This window comes from Amblyomma mixtum, chromosome 1 (genome assembly GCF_055824585.1).
Source record: "Amblyomma mixtum isolate Tamu chromosome 1, ASM5582458v1, whole genome shotgun sequence".
In the NCBI taxonomy this organism is placed as follows: Eukaryota; Metazoa; Arthropoda; class Arachnida; order Ixodida; family Ixodidae; genus Amblyomma; species Amblyomma mixtum.
This window is the reverse complement of record NC_143012.1, coordinates 245,642,201-245,659,495: the sequence shown is the minus strand read 5'-3', so window position 1 is coordinate 245,659,495 and position 17,295 is coordinate 245,642,201. Positions and strand designations below refer to the sequence as shown.

At 49.5% G+C, this 17,295-nt stretch overlaps 1 protein-coding gene across 1 annotated transcript; it reads right to left on the bottom strand.

Annotated features, from left to right (window-relative positions):
* Positions 1 to 1,086: 1,086 nt before the first annotated feature.
* Positions 1,087 to 16,419, bottom strand: LOC149371402 (membrane metallo-endopeptidase-like 1). Its single transcript, XM_089579992.1, has 9 exons — positions 15,931 to 16,419; positions 13,873 to 14,239; positions 11,035 to 11,242; positions 10,569 to 10,769; positions 9,589 to 9,792; positions 8,948 to 9,211; positions 7,398 to 7,532; positions 5,109 to 5,577; positions 1,087 to 1,491 (listed from the first exon to the last, which is right to left on the bottom strand). The coding sequence occupies exons 1-9, from the start codon at positions 16,417 to 16,419 to the stop codon at positions 1,087 to 1,089; spliced, it is 2,742 nt and encodes a 913-aa protein (XP_089436118.1).
* Positions 16,420 to 17,295: the final 876 nt, after the last annotated feature.

Genomic DNA, 17,295 nt, shown 5'->3' with positions numbered 1-17,295 from the left:
TTGCCAGTCCATACTCAAGGGAACAAATTTACTCAAAATTTGTACGCGTAGGGTGCAACGTAAGTACACGCAGGTAAGTTCCAAAAGTTCCAAAGCTACCAGGTCTGAATGTAGCCCGTTATTGAACAGGCTCAGTAACAATAAAATCAATGCCTGTTCTTCGGAAAGTTTAATCGCTTGGGACCCAATAGAAGCCGCACTGCGGGCATTATAAGCCAACCCTGTCGCCTGGGAAAATTTTGAGAAGGTATGGATAAAGTCTCCATGGAGCGAATGGCCATGCTTCTTCCAGTTTCATTGCAGTTTGCGGCTCTGTGGTCGCGTTAGTGTGGCAGCGCAAGAAATGGCTACATCGCTCTAAGCGCACACTCAAAGCAAAGTTATACTCTCGCATACTCAGCCTAGCAGGAAGAACGTAGAATGTTGCAATAACTGCGCAAAGTAGATGCCTTAACTAGTTCATATTGAGACCATGAAGAGACAGGGCTCCTATCTTGCCCATTAGGAGCCTAGAAGCAGTATAAATTTCTAAACAGAGGACTACAACCAACAGCACAACTACAACGCGTCAGAGGAGAGACACCGTACACAGAGCTGTGAAAGCAACTTTTTATTCCGCTTCTTCAGGTTCATTGCGCGGAAAGGTTTCGTTTTGACCACGCGTGAGAATTATGAATCCAGAAAGTTCGCAGAGTTGAATGCGGAGCACTTGGACCCGTTGCAGGACGTAGCTTCCGCCCGCTTCCTTCTGCAATGAAGCGATGCCTTCTCACACAATCATCACTGTTGTGGTGTCCATGCGCCAACGGTTAGAGCTTTAGCGTTGAGCAAATTGCACATGCAAAACTTTAGAATTTAAATATATATATATACATTCCAGGAGTAAATCAGTGTAAATTAAAATTGGCTTCTATAAGTCCAAAACGTGCTGTGCTGTAGAGTGGTGTGTCATCTACCATGCGTTGAATTGAATACAAGATATTAAGAAATGCATTGAGGAGATGCCAATTAAACGTTAAATCCCCCTTACGTTCTGTACAACGTCACCGCCTGGGCACAAACGTGTGGTGCCAATATCACACTCCTTCATTTTCCAAAGAAGGAACAGGTGGGCGCTGACGTCATCGGCGAGTTCGCCGGACACCTGAATGCTCTGCGGAAGCGAGCTACGCGCTTCAGAACGTCGCCGCAACTGGGCGCCTTCAACCCGCACGTGGCACGGCAGTAAATCAGGAAGAAGACCATCTCCGGGGAGTAGGCTTCTCTCCGACCGGGCAGCCAGATGTGAGAGTCGTCCGCGGCCATGGTGCCGTTCCTGCGCTCCACTTCCGCTGGGCCGAAGGCGGCGGCTAATGCCACTTCCAGAGCGGCTATGTGGTCCAGCAGTCTGTAGTTGTCACCGGTGCAGCCTATCTTGCGTTCGTAGACCGAGAGGCTGGGGCCACGTATCCAGCTGCGGATATTGCGCTGGGCGTCTAACCGGGTGCCCCGCTGATGAAAAAAGGTGGACAGAAAACACGAGAAAATGTCAGCAGTTTAAGAGAGCACAGCGTATGTTTATGGTTTTATGGGAGATTAACGTACCAAAGGGGCTAAGGCTAAGAGGAACGCCGTAGTGAAGGGATACGGAAATTTCGACCACCTGCGATTGTATAAAGTTTACATCAGTGGACACCTATTCTGCGGTACTGTTCTCTTTGGCGTGCGCAACCACTGAAAGGGCTTATCGAGGAGCCGCGTTACAGCTGGAGCTTTACTTGAAGTTTATCTGGGATAAGTTAAGTGGCTGTCAGAGCATAAAATACTCGTGCTCTACGACTGGCTGCTGATATTACCCCTGTGTGCCTGTCCGGTGGTTCATAAACATGTCACCCATAAACGTCATGTGAGCGGGGAAAACAGCAGTAATAACAAAAATAGATGGACACCTATTCTGCGGTACTGTTCTCTTTGGCGTGCGGTCTGTAGCGATGGCGTAGAGGAAGAAAATCCGCCTCGCATGCGAGAGGAACACGGCTCGAATCCCGGTGCCACCGCAATGCTCAAAAAAATTTAAAAAATCTGAATGCTTATGGAATTGAACAACCCGGCCTGAGGTGCGGCATGACCTCGGTGACCAGGGCCGACAACGTCTCACCAGAACAGGATTTAGACACCCTGGCGTTAGTGCTCTGCCACATCCTCCGATATGAATGCACCATTTAACCCCCGGCCATCAGTCCCAGCAGCTCCGGAGCAACTAAGGATCTCAGGATCTCGCTGCAGAACCGATATTCCGCTCTGAGGACGACAACCTTAGTGTTCAAGCGATTAATGATATTTTACGCATATCATTACGATGTGCACAATAGAATTGGGCGGAGTAGTTAGGATACTGGCAAGATCTTTCAGGAGAAGAAAGATCTGATTAAAAATGCAAGCGTGAAAACCTCCAACCCTGTAAATAGGACAGAAATGGCAGAACTGTCACAGCTAATCAGTAAGCGCAAGTTAACCGAGACAAATATTGCATGGAGAGTATCGAGCATTCTGTAAGATATAGACGTAGCCTAAAAGCGTTCAAGATGAAACTACCGTGATTATATGGAAAAGTTCGATCTGCGGACTAAGAGACAAGGAGTGGAGTGTCATCACCAGTATAGATAACATAGCTAACGTAACCGAAGAATTCTACACAGATCTGTTGGCAACTATCTCGACATCAGCGCCACGCTGCGCCTGCACCTCTAACTAGCCCGATGAGAATCGGCATGTGCGGAACAGCGTAGTTTGCTCCATTGGATCCGCCGACATATTCAGAGTTTGCTATCAGGGTTTTCCTGCAAACAATATCTTAAGAGAAGTGCTGCGTAGGCGTTTGCACGCAAACGAGATAGAAGAATCGCTAGGCGTCCCTGCACGGGATTTCTGGCGCCAGCAGTTGACAGAGCACCGGAGCAGAATGTTTTCACGTTGTACTGGACCACTTTCAGGACAATGACAGCGCAGTTCTTATCAGGCAGGCATCCTATATTGCTAAAAATATTAATTGCCTGGACTAGAAGGGCCTATGTAAACACGCGGCGCTTCTATGAAACATCGTGGTGAATACGCTGCTAAGGGGCACATTTCAAGCGCGCAGTTCAGTGCTACACTGTCTCAGTAAATTCGGGCCTTGTTACATGTGTATAGGTCATGTTTTTATGTGTATATGGTCATGTGTTTTGTTATTCACGCAAAACTGGGAAGAGGCAGGGTGACATGTCGATTGCATTCTTTTTCTTCTTGCGTGTGTTGTGTTGTGTTGGGTTTATTGGCGCATAAGCAGCTTTTCTTTTTGCACTTTAATTGATTCATGCACTTGATGTGTCTGGAATCACGCAGACGGAAGGTCGGCAAGCTTAGACTAGAGTCGGACGAAAAAAAAAATTTATCATAGAACCCCGACAACGAGCAAAAATAATTTCTTTTTCTTGCAGAATTGCAATGTGGTAGGTCAGATCGAATCTGAAAATGGCGTCCAGAGAAGACTGGCCAATTTTCCTGAACGCACACAACGTACAAAAATAACACACACCACAACCCTTGCACAGAAAACATTTAGTGCCTCTTGAAACTAAGCTATTAGAGTTACTGCGCAAGAAACCGGTTTCCTGCATGTAAGACGCTTAGCATATAAGAGTTAAATGATGTTCCAGCGGAAATCACGATGATATTGGCAACGGGAGGGAATATATCCTGCTGGCTTTTTATATCCTGCTAGTTTTATCCTACAGTGTACACAGTTACGCTGATGATGATAATTGTCACGTGACACCACGGGCGACCTCACGCGACAGCAGCAGCCACTTCATGGCGCAGCACGCGTCCTTCCTGCCCATACGCTGTTGGCTCCCATTGACTTGGAAAGGACTCCTTGGAAAGTTGGGAGCGATGCTGAGAGCTAGCACGAGGGCATTATGCGATAGCCGCCGCGGTGGCTCAGTGGCTATGGTGATCGGCTGCTGACCCGAAAGACGCGGGTTCGATCCCGGCCGCGGCGGTTGAATTTCTTTGGAGGAGAAATTCTAGAGGCCCGTGTACTGTGCGATGTCAGTGCACGTTAAAGAACCCCAGGTGGTCGAAATTTCCGGAGCCCTCCACTACGGCGTCTCTCATAGCCTTAGTCGCTTTGGGACGTTAAACCCCATAAACCAACCAACCATTATGCGATATCATAATGCCCTCGTGCAGTGGCCAGCGAAGCTGATCTGCCCGCTCTGCCGTGGGTTCGAAACTCGGTCGGTCGCGACAATACTTAATTTATTTCTGCGTGGACTGTTGCTATGCTAGGTTTCTTCATGGCCGCCTTCAAGGTCAAGCTTCACACAAACTCGGTGAGCCGGCTAGACCTCGTGAAGTAGAGTTTTCGATCTAAAAGGCTTCGCGCTAGATTCGGCGACCAAAAAGATTGCGAGGACACTTTGGCAACTAAAGTGTTGAGAGGCGAAAGCCGAGGACACTGTGCCGTGACGACTTCCTGTGGATCTAACGTCACACCGTTCCCGTGGCTGTATCTGCACCCAAATTATACATCTTCCGGGGGCCTTAAGTGTTAATTACGCTTAATTACACATTTTTCCATCCAATTTGACACAAATTCGGTGTATTTCCGACCATAATGTGACAATTTTCACTATGCCGTAACGATTTCCGGTGAATGTGACGTCACACCGTTCCCGTGGCTACATCGACTTCTGCGTTATTTCGACGCAATTTTGACATTTTTGACTATAATTAATTAACTAATTACTCTACAGTCATCAAACGTGTCTTTTAGGTTTATTTTTCTTCCTTTATCTGAAGCAACCATTCGTTTTCTCCTATCTTTTTTAGTTCCCGAGTTGACGCGCTACCAAAGGTATAACACCCTCTGCTAAAGGACGACAGTATGAGCCAATAAAGACTTTTGCCTTAAAAATCATGCCGTGCTCTTATTGTTCTTGTTGTTTTTTTGCGGCAGCTACGTAAATATTCCGCAGACAAGGTAGGCAGAGAATCGGCACAACGATTCCGAATGAAATCAACCTAAGCAAGCGTCCTCTACAAATAGTCACAAAGAGGCGATTTCGATGCATTCCACGGCGCACCTTGAAGTCGAACGCCTTAACTAAGTGCTTGGCGACCACGAATCCGAGCCCGCCGTAGTTGGCTGCCGACAGCGAAACGTCCGGGTAGAAGAGTGGCTCGGCGAAGGCGGCCATCTGGAGGAAGAGCGAGTTCCACCAGTAGTCGTACTGGGTCAGCTGCGAGTAGGACAGGTGCCGGTGCTGCAGCGACTCATCCCGCGGCCAGTTGGGCAGCCGGCTCTTGTGAGCCTTGGCCGTCTCGATCCAGCCCTGCACGGCCGTCGAGTAGGACAAGCGCTGTGCCTCCCTGTTCTTGGCGCCGCGTTGGTCGGACGCCAGGCCTCTCCGATTCCGCAGGGCAACGGGTAACGAGGCCCGGACGGCAAAGGGAAATCCGCGAGCCGCCTGGTGTCCAATGGCACGTGTCTCGTGCACTTCGGTGGCACGCAGCGCTTCTGTGAAGCTACGCTCGTGGTAGGCTGCACTTGGCCTGAGGTCGACACAAAAACATTGCCAAATGTGTACACACTGCGGGGTATGGGCTAACACTTAGCGAAACCTATCGCCATGCTTCCACCTATATTTTGCTAATGCCTGAGGCTTTTGTAAAAACGTGGCACAACGATCACACGGTCAGGTGCCTGGCACTGGTAACGCAGCTGAGTGTTGACGGCCTATGCCACGCAAAATTTCATATAACAGCTTTCGTTGAAAAAAAAATGGGTCACATCTCTCCGGGCTAGCAAATGACCACTCTCAAGAATCCACTCTCCATGGTCACGTGTTTCACGAGGGTCTGGCCCGCGTGTGTCTAATACAAAGCACTTTCAAGAGGTGAGGGAAGCGGGGCGTTGCAAAGCCTTTTTTTCTTGCCCCGAAACAAGGCGAAAATTCGTTCCCGTATTTCTCATTTGCCGCACGTGATAAAGATAATAATTCTCAAGCACACAGTCATTATTGTTCACAAAGTTTGTGAACAATAAGTGTGAGAAATAAGTTTGTGAAGTAAACTACAGTGCTGCATTTAAGTGTATCCATCTCTGTATCATCCTCATATCAGCACGATTGAGATGCTTGTGGTACTAATAAAGCACTTTTTGACTCCTATGTTTCCTCTTTCCTTTTCTGCCGTGGTCGTCACAAAGCGGTTTCCCGATGCTGTTTTAAGACTTAAAAGACTGAAAAAATTAGGCAAAAAATAGAAGAAGTTTAACGCAGTAGTAATGTTCTATCGCACCCAATACCATTTCTTTACACGAAACATAAGGTCAAATGTCCCCGCCAATGGTAGACAGTAATGCAGTTGGTGCCCTTCGCTGGTGCCCTCGTGCGACCAGTCTACCTTTGCAGACGCTGACCTAGCCTGAATAAAACTGCCACCAACCCTCTTGTTTGTCTCGAGTTCAGAGCACAAGCCAACAAAATCTCTTCAAGGTCCAATCGTTTCAGGGTTTCTTCATCGGTGACATTTTTAACAGAGGTGCAGTAGAGCGGCTTGCTTTCGTCGACCAAAGAGAAACACGCGGCCGTGGACGCAGCTCCCGCAAACAAGGCGAACCACCCTTTACGAGGCGAGTTCGGCAGCCTCACAACATTGCCAAGAACTACGACACCCACGACGGCGAGCCGGATGAGTAAGCACCCTCAGTTTCTTCGTGCAATCATGCGCTCATGTCCTTACAGGGTGATAGATTCGGAATGCCTAGCGACCGATAAAAACGCCTCAAATCCCTTTCGCCTCTCCTGCCGCGGTGGCTCAGTGGTTACGGCGTTCAGCTGCTGGCCCGAAAGACGCGGGTTCGATCCCGGCCGCAACGGTCGAATTTCGATGGAGGCGAAATTCTAGAGACCCGTGTACTGTGCGATGTAAGGGCACGTTAAAGAACCCCAGGTGGTCGAAATTTCCGGAGCCCTCCACTACGGCGACCCTCATAGCTGAGTCGCTTCGGGACGTTAAACCTCAATAAGCCAAACCAAACCAAACCCTTCGCCTCTGTAACTCTTCGAAGGTGGCAATATAATGAAAGAATGAAGTTTGTAATATCATTCATTACTATTTCTACTGCAAGTATTAAAGGGCAAAATAAGCCGAATTTTCTACAAGTCATAGCGGAGAGCCCAGCATAAGGTCCCTATTTTTGCTTGCACTGCTAAGCAATGAATAAATACACAAGCTGACATGAGGACGGCCTCTAAAGTAAGGGTTGGCCTTGGCTCTAAATATCTTTTTAAAGGTACTGTATAAGAGACGTCATCGAGCAAACATGAATTCAGCGCATTTCTTTATGCTCAACAGATTCGGAAACTTACAGTTCAACAAGGCGGCCGAAGCTGGTACCATCATTTACAGCACTTCCGAGATCCGGCTTCCAGGCTTCGAACGTCGTAGCGGCCACTATAGCAGCACCCTCCTTGCGAGCCGCGTCGTCCAACCAGGGCGTTGATCTACGACGGTAAAGGTGGGACAAAACTGGTTAGAGTAGCTAAGCAATACAATGGTCATCTTTTGTATGATTCACGACTACCGCAACTAAATGGTTGGTAAATGCTCCTTCGATTCTGCGCAGATGGAATTCACGTTATTCATGACAATCTTTCACCAAGTTTCCCTTTGATCATTAAAATGAAATCATCAGCATCATCATCGCATTTCAGTATATGCATGCTTCAGTAGCACAGTAGCTAAAATGTGTATTGCAAATGCGCTCTCTCACTATGCCCACTTATGTCTTACACATGCATGTTGTTCTGTCGCTGGTGCCCGTTCAGACTCTACGCTCATATATCAAGCACTATTTCCAGAAGGCAATATGATGACGTAAAAGTTCTCATGCTGGTGATTAACCATACCGATTACTTCATCGTCCTTCAAAGGAATTTCTAAACGCTTTATAAGGAAATCTTTCGATTTTTGATGGAAAGTTGGTATGATATACCGGGTTTAACGTTCTGTAGCGGCACTATTTAATTTCTTTAAAACACTATTTAATTTCCACGGAAATGTAGGAATGAATTCAATTGTGTGTGTTAATCTTGAAGTTTTTTTTTTATTTTACACGTTCTGCAGTAATATTGTACTTCTTTTGTATTTGGACCCCTCACTAGCCGTAAAGGCTATGGGTCCAAACAACAGTTTGTGTACTGTTTCTGAGAATAAATAAAGAAAAAATTAAAAAAAAAAAGGCTTTTGAGCGAAGCCGTAGTGGAGGGCTCCGGATTCTTTAAGGCCGCCTGGGATGCTTTAAGTCACTCCGGCATTGCACAGCACACGGGCGTTTTTGCATTCCGAATGCGTCGAAACGTAGCCGTCCCGGCCGGAATTGTATGCCGCTTTCTTGGGTCAACAGTCAAACGCTGTAGCCACTGTTAGCGAGGCACGATATAGACTGAAACCTCATATGGGCTCATGATGGTCTGTCTAAAGCGGCCTGCAGGAAGACATGCATTTTCAAGCTGTATAAAAGAAAAGATTTGGTTGCGCTGCAGCACCTTTTAGTTTTCGTCATTTAATACGTACCCAACCTCGTTCATGCCTCGGCTGTAAAAGGTAGAGACGAACTCTAGAAACTGCAGTGAGTAAAGAGTTTTTCATAGACTTTTTGCTTTCATCAAAGGCAAGGAAGTGACTGCGACAACAGTACCGTGTTCGCGTCTTTAACCGTGCTCCCATGCCCACTTGAACAGTTTACCCAGCAATCACTGTAAAAGTTATCAGTGGGCCGTCTTCGAGGTATTTATAAAACGCAATGATTTTCGCTTCTCGAAAACTGCCGCCATAAAAAACGTGTGCAATCATTTCCAAAACCTTGGACACGCGAGCAAAAAGAGCAAACAACAGGAGATGGTTCGCGCATGCGTACTGGAGCAGTCCGATCGTAGTGCTGCGGATTTTCTCGAGGATCTCCTCGACCTGCTGCATCCCCGTCGTGCCCAGAGACGCGTGCGCCCTCTCCAGGAACAGCTGCTGCCGGAAGCGGCTCTCTGCGAGCGTGTAGCAGTCGATGGGTCGGTTGGCCTGCGCCAGCACCACGCTGCCGTACGACGCGACGCCGCCGTCTAGCGAGGCGATCACTGAGAACTGCTGCGCGAACCACCAGCCCAGCGCGTAGAGCATGTCCTCGTTGCTGCGTGTCCAATCCAAATGGAGCAAAGTCAGTCATGTCTTTACCCCTATGACGCCACACGTGCTCGGACACTCAGCTGCAATCGGGCTTTTGAATTATTATGCCCACATGTGTGTATACGTACTAAAGACGTATATGTGCTGAAAAACTAATGAAAATACACTAACTACTACTAAGCCGCCGCGGTTCCTCTCGTATAAGTACTCTTTTTGTTGGAAGTCTGTGTCGTTTGAGCACCAGCACCAAAGCAATGGCGTAAAGTGTACCCGTCAGCAAATCAAGTTGGTCACCCTCCTTTTTACTCAGTAGAATGAAATCCCGCCCGACCATTCAATGTACGGCAGCTGCTCTGCACGCAAATGACAAAAGGTACCTGCCTGTATCGCCCGAAGAGCCCGTTCATGGTCGTTGCCAAGCTGAGGTCATCGGCCAGTATGTAATCATCGGGCTGGAACCGGTGCGGACTCATGTGTTCGTTCAGGTAGCTGAGCCACATATCGGAGGTGATGTTTGTCGTGGCAAAGGACGCCAGACGCAATTTAATCTGGACGACTGTCACGCCGCGTCGGGTCTGCTTGTCCCTGCGCAGAGACACGGGATAAAAGTTGCGGTTTAATCGGGCGCTGATGACGAAGCAGAAATAAAGCTCTCATGCCATAGCGTTCCGTGCAGCTACTCAGCGCTGCACCTGTGTCAAATACCAAGAGTGGATCCCAACCACGAAGAATTGTATTAATCTTCGCACCACTGAAGATATAGGCTAGTGCGTTGAACTCTATTCGAAGACCTTATCTTCTAACTCACCACCAAAATTTGCAAGTTCCTCACTTTCAAAAATCATATCTCGCAACGCTTTCCGTGGTTTGTTTACGGCATCGCCGGTGTCGCCTTTTGTAATATACCGTGAATGAGAACGAGAAAAAGGCGTGTGTGCAGCCTAGCAGTCGTTACTACTCCGTAAGTGAAAATCCTGAGTATTTTCTTCAGTTCGTGTGTACATTGCTTTTCATTTAATAGCTACTACCCGTAGTAGCCGCAAAAGCAGCAGCGGGACGACACAGTTGCGCCAGGTTGGTAAGTACTCCCCACTATAATCATCTTTCTGCCCATTCGTACATTTCATTCTTGTCGCTAGTAGTTTCGTTAATGACTGGATAAAAAAAGGCGGATAGTCCTGGCCGTTTCCTTCTTACCAGTTTACGACGCTACGGCGGTTGAAAGCCACCGTGATCCCCTTAGCTTAGGGTCGATGCAAAATTGAAGAGTTGGCGCTCGGGCTTCTCGTTAAGTGAGAGTGTGTACAGTTAAACGCACCACGACCCGAATGCACCTCTACAAGAGTGCCAAAGGTACAAACTCGAGGTCTGGTGGCTCGATGATGGCGTGCATCTCCTTCTCGAGTTCCAGTAGCCTCGGGATGCGAGCGCGGGCGTCCGTGCTGGCGCCGAACACTTGGTAGAAGACAGACGCGTACTGCGTCAGGCGGTTCTGGTGGGCCGAGACCTGCTGCTGGCGGCGCCACTTGTTCATCTTGACGCGGTTGATATATAGGCTGTACCTGCAGGAAATCGCAATCACGATACTACTCATCGTCATCACCACCATCATCAGCCGAGTAGAATCCACAACAGCACAAAAGCCCCTTCAAATGATCTCCCAGTATTTCTGTTCGCGCAAGCTGGAGCCTTGGTACTCCGACAAGTTTCCTAAGCTCTTCGATCGATGTGACTCGTAGGCAACCCCGAGAGCGCACATTTCCTTCTCTTGACATCCAATGGGACCCTCTAGTAGGTCACTGACAACTGCCAGTTGTGTATACGCACCTCGTGTGGTTGGGCAGCTTGCGCAAGCTCATCTCGAACCAGAAGGGGACGCCCCAATTGAGGAGCAGGTCCAACAGCACGTTGAGCGCGTGCCTGCCCATGGAGCCGTACTCGGGCCAGCGCAGGCCCCGCTCCCGCATGAAGGACACCAGCTGGCGCAGGCTATCTGGGCCCGGGTCTATGCACGCCTGGTACAGGGCGAACGCCCCTGCGGAAGACCGGTGAGCGTATACCATTCCCACGAGGCTTGGCATACAGAGGTTTACGAGGGACCGAGCAGAACGACATCGCCGCGGTGTGCCGTCGTTGTACATCGCAACCGTAAACTTCTGCTCTCGCCTGCTGGTCATTGTGAATGTTGTCTAGCTGGACCTGAGCTATTAAGGGTGCAGCAGCCTTTGTCAAAAGCACAGAGCCTCAGAGGTTTCCTTTCCAGGTCGTGCAGTGTGGCTCCTTGTGCTTCGCCAGCGCTCTATATCTTTTGACGGGCAGAAGAACCATAGCCCTAAACCCTCTAAAGGTCAGATCTTATACGGATGCTACAAGAACCGCTCTACACAGCTTACAAGCAATCCTTCCGCCTCTTTTAAGAAAGGCTGTACGTGAGAGCATAGAGTGTCATCTTTGGTCCTGTTGTGGCCCAGTAGGGCTTGAAAAGGACATACATGAGGGGGGTACCCATTACAAATATTGATGTTCCCTCTTCCCCATCCCCCCACCCTTTTCCTCTGAGGAGGCGAAGCCTGGGAGCTGTCCGTGTTTGATAACTCAACGCAGTCTACGCTCAAGAAAGGAAACAGCAAAGCCGATCTAAATCATATGATCTGGAACTGCCCGCAGTCCCTACCCGCGAGTCTATTCATTACCGACTCTGATCACTGGGAGGCTCTATTGCTCAGCCCCGACCTGGGGACACAGATCAAGCTCCTCCAGCTGGCTGAAGACGCCGCCGCTGCCCAAGGGATAGCGGCTGCGTTTAAGCGGGAGGCGACTTCGAGTCGCTCCTCTATATCCGCTGGCAATTAAGTTTCACAACAACCACCACCACGTCCGTTCTCTATAGGCAAAATGATTTTGCCTTGACGGAGGTGTAAAGGCGGTCTGTGAGACAAGAGTACGAGCCGTAATGTTCTGATGGCCACACAGTTAAGAGAAAACATCGCGGGAAACCCTTTTCAAGACGTGTACTGCTGGAGTGAAGCAAGCTTTGGCTGCGATAATAAAGCGACAGACGCGCATGCAAGATCGAGAACAGGCAGCATGAATTTTAGAATAGCGGCATCCAGTGCGATGGCTCCATGGAATTACAGTAGGAGGGTGAGTGTGGCAGAAAGCGACTCAGGGAAAAACTCGGCATTTTGATACTCACGACCCTTAACTTCTAACCGCGCAATCAAATAACTTATATTTGTCTGACATGACCACCCACGTCAACACCACAACTTAGTAAAAACCTGACGAGATTGTTTTTTTTTTCTAAGCATAAAAAAAACGGCCAAGTAAGAATTGGTGAAGCAAAATGTGCTATAAAGACGTAAATTTTTGCAGGACAATTTTTGCGGTGTTTTGCAGCGCAGCCGACCAACTACGTGAGCATTGGGATGCAATGCACTGCTGAGACGCAGTGGTAAACGGCGGCGGCTATGCGTTTCGGCTTGGGCGTGCGGGAGAAATGGCGCCAGGAGCGTGCGCTACAACGACTGCGGAGCTGTTTACGAGAGACAACGGCGACGCCGCGAAACGCAGGAACGGGCGCCAAAGAGCTGCGCTCTAAAATATTTTTGAGGAAATTAGAGGCGCAGTAACTAGCTTCTCGGTGGACACGTCAGCCGCACCATGAAGAAAGTAATGAAGGTGGGAGTGTAAGACTGCAGACAAAGAGTTGTAGTGGAGGGCTCCGGATAACTTCGACCACCTGAGAATGTTTAACGTGCACTTAAATCAACCCGCCATGGTGGCTCAGTGGTTAGGGCGCTCGGCTGCTGAGCCGAAGTTCCCGGGTTCCCGAAACGTAAATGGAGGCGAAACGTAAAAGGCGCCCGTGTGCTGTGCGATGTCAGTACACGTTAAAGATCCCAAGGTGGCCGAAATTATCCCGGAACCCTCTGCTCCGACATCAAGGCGGACTTGTACCATATGGTATGGGCCTGTCAACGAAATCAAGCGGTCACTGTCAATAACCAACCAACGCAGGAGGGGTGGGAGGCAGCTTTGACCAGATCGGATGAAACGAGTCAAAAAGAACTCATCGAAAGAGCGCGGACAGCAGCCTACGCCAATGGGGTTCCGGACTGAGAGCTCCACCCGCCGCTACAACCTCCTGAACAATTTCATTAAAATATTTTCACCACTACCGACACCACTTTCCTCTTTTCTTCTCTCACTCCCTTCTTTATCCGTTTCATTTCAGTGCGGTTCAGGTGTCCACAAAAGAACTGACAATTAGTGTGCAATAACTGGGACCCCCTCCCCCCCCCCCCCCCCCCCTCACCAGCATTGCGGCCTTAGGCGGGCAATGCATCTAAACGACGAAAAATGCCTACAATAGACTGGTTTATGGTTTAGGGAAGTGTAACGTCGCAAAGCGACTCACGTTATGAGGTATGCCGTAGTGAAGGGCTCCGGAAATTTCCGACCACCTGGGGTTCTTTAACGTGCAATGACATCGCAGAGTACACGGGCTTCTAGAATTTCACCTCCATCGAAATTCGACCGCTGCGTCCGGGATCAAACTCGCGTCTTTCGGGTCAGCAGCCAACCGCCATAACCACTGAGGCTCCGCGGCGGCGCGTACAATAAACCATTCTTATTGTCAAGTATTAATTGCAAGATGCGCACCTTCGAGTCTTCTCTTCGTATTCAGGTACGCGGCACCCCTCATCTGCCACAGTCGTATCATGTCCGTGGCAGTGTCCGTGATCAGCTCGCTCTTCCATCTGATGGAGCCGCACACGTGCGCTTCGATGTCTTTGCACGGATCGACGTTCCGGTCCAGACGGCCGATGATTTCGGAGGCCAAATACTGGCAGCCATCGGAGGTGCAGACCGAGCTTCGCTCCAACTTCCGGGCTCCCCCGTACCACCGGGGCGCCAGGAGCGCCGCCATTGAGGCGAGAAGCAGGCCGACCAGAACAGCGCACAGCGCGACTGCTTTCCATGGGACATTGCCGTTCTTCCTTGAGTCGCCTTGAGCGCCTTCTTGCGCCTGCGTCAACACCATGTGGGTTAAATAAGGTAGCATGCTCAGGGCAACCTTCTCAAAAGGAGCAAAGGTCTCCAATGCTCATCAGCCAGCAACGGTCAGTGAGTAAGCAGTGTGCTCATAAATATTCTACTAGCGAAATTGAAACCAAACAGTGTACCAGAAATGTTTCTTTTTTTACTGAACTGTCAGCGACGTGTTCACTGTACAATCTCGCAAGGCTGACACCTTCTTCGGGGCATCAACTATGAAGAGGGTACCACCTAAGCGCCAGAAGTACAGCCATAGAGGTCAGAGCCAGAGGAGTGTTCAGTGCGCAATGACGCCTGAAATTTAGGTTTCTACACCTCGGGAATCCCCCCCTCACAGTTTGCAGCTCTCGAATCCAGACCAGTGGGAGGCGCATTGCACAGTTCTGACTCGGACACAGATCCTGGCCGTCACAAGAGCCCTAGGAGTCGCCGAGTGCCACGGGCTCATGGCCACTTGATGGGGCTATACCCGCACACCATCTGCTACTTTTTTCAACGAAAATCAAGTTTGTCCTCCTTCTACCTTCGGCCATGACATGTTTTTTTGTGATTCCCCCAACTACTGGTTGGTTGGTTGGTTTATTGGGGTTTAACGTTCATAAGCGGCTCACGCTACGAAAGACTCTATAGTCAAGGGCTCCGAAAATTTCGACCACCTGGGGTTCTTTAACGTGCACTGACATCGCACAGCACACGGTCCTCTAGAATTTCGCTTTCAAGCAATTCAGCCGCCCCGGCCGGGATCGAACCCGCGTCTTTCGGGCCAGCAGCCGAGCGCCGTAACCACTGAGCCACCGCGGCAACTATGACACGTGGCACCACATGTACTGTAAAGGTTTATAGTGGTTTAACGTTCATAAGCGGCTCACGCTATGAAAGACTCTGTAGTCAAGGGCTCCGAAAATTTCGACCACCTGGGGTTCTTTAACGTGCACTGACATCGCACAGTACACGGGTCTCTAGAATTTTACCTCCATTGAAGTTCGACCGCCGCGGCCGGGATCGAACTCGTGTCTTTCGGGTCAGCAGCCGGGCGCCATAAACACTCAGCCACCGCCATGGCGAAAATATATGTATACCGCAAAAGGTCAGCATGTTTGCAGTATGACGTATACGGGTACCAGTGGTTGATTGCCAACAATACAGCTGACCAAATAAAGCTCCGTGAACTAGCTTGTCTATCCTGAGAGATATCGCGCAGTACTTCGATTAGTGACTACGTGTTCTTAACGTACTACATTACCGTACTCACTGACTACGAGTCATTGAAAACCACGTCCAACAGATGGCACACCTTGTTAGCAGCAGCCTGTACTTGTAGTGGTGAGAACCAAGGTGTCTGCAATTTTTTACATCAACATCTTTAATGTGCAGTGTCAGTGCACGCTAAAGATCCCCAGGTGGTCGAAATTATTCCGGAGCGAGATGTCCGCCGAGACGTGAGATAGATACTGCGCCATTTCCTTTCCTCAAAAACCAATATTCAAAAAATAATGCGGAAAAATGGCGATGGATGCACACCCGTACTCACTCATTGACCCATGCATGTCCTTGTAAGTCAACTCAATCTGATTATCTTGTGTTCCTGTGCTCTCTGTTTGGGGAGTGTTCAACGTAACATTTTCGCCCGCTGATACCAGTAGACAGCACTTCAAGACTCACCAGGGAATGCAGCCTCTCCATGACCTCCTCGTCCAAGGCGTACTGCCCACAAGGGACACCGCGGCGGGGCATCTCGGCGCTGCCCGCAGAGTGCTTCCTTGGGGTCACGAAGCCGCTCCGCAGGAGTCGGCTCAAGCGTCTGCCAGTAGCGCTGCTCTTGGTGTTCTCTCCTCCACTCGGCGCCATTGGGTAGCGTTGTGGCTTAAGTGGTGAAGAGGCGCTTGCCATGGACGGCTTCAACGAAGCGTTCTTAGACCCCACTGAGTGATTGCGCGGGTTCATGGGAGGACTGATGTCGATTGCAGGGGGCGCCGCCACTGAATTGGTTTTGGCATTAGCAGATTCGTGCCATTGACGATGAGGAGCCGCGGTGCTGGTCCCAGAGTCCATGCTCGAAACCGCCTTGGTACCATCTGCGGGAAAGCTGCGGCTATTAGATGTAGCGGGCGCTGCCACTGACGCCGGCTCGGCCGCGTTGTGCATGAGCATCTCGGACCGTGATGTTCTTCGCAAGCCTTTTCCTTCTTCTGCTCCGGATGACGGGGCGCGAGAGACATGCTGGGGTAAAAGCACGCGGAGGACGTATCACTTTTTCTTTGTCACCAGGTTTAGCGCGCGCTTTTGACTCTTGCGTAGCGAAAAAAAGTTAATCACTGACGGATATGGTGGGAGCTTGGAGTTCTAGGCAAAAAATAATCATAGAAAATTCGAGTTAGAATAAACAAAGGACAGAGAAAAGATGGGTCAACCAGCTGCGGTGACTCAGTGGTTAGAGCGCTCGGCTACTACTCCGCAGTTCGCGGGTCCAAACACGGCCGCGGCGGCTGCGTTTCGATGCAGGTGAAACGCAAAAGGCGCCCGTGTGCTGTGCGATGTCAGTGCAGGTTAAAGATCCCCAGGTGGTCAAAATTATTCCGGAGCCCTCCACTACGGCACTTCTTTCTTCCTTTTATCTCTCACGCCCTCCTTTATTCCTCCCCTTACGGCGCGGTTCAGGTGTCCGCCGAGATGCGAGACAGATACTGCGCCATTTTCTTTCTTCAAAAAACAATTTTTAATTTCAATTTTTAAAAAGATGGAAAAACTGAACTCAAGAAAATATTACACGGGAAGTTTAACAGTTATATTGAATATATAAGAAAACGGCACAAAAGGTAAGGTTGGCTGAAATGAGCAGTGGTATTGTGATGACGCAGAATGTTGCCCAGTATTCCGTTATTTTTCTGGCCCATTCCGACTAGTAGAGTCCATTCTATTATAATTTTCCCTCTGATATGTGCTGTGTGTTAGGACTATCATCATCATCTGTTACTGAGAGCTAAACCTGGAGTTCTGTGCTTTATTGGAACGATTTTGTTGAGACGC

Bases quoted from the DNA above. Each gene is read 5' to 3' on its own strand.
- LOC149371402 (XM_089579992.1), bottom strand. From the start codon at position 16,419: ATGCTCATGCACAACGCGGCCGAGCCGGCGTCAGTGGCAGCGCCCGCT. The intron at 10,770-11,034 runs GTGCGTATACAC...GATTTCCTGCAG, and splicing joins AAGCTGCCCAACCACACGAG to GTACAGCCTATATATCAACC. The intron at 5,578-7,397 runs GTAAGTTTCCGA...TGTCGACCTCAG, and splicing joins TTCGGCCGCCTTGTTGAACT to GCCAAGTGCAGCCTACCACG.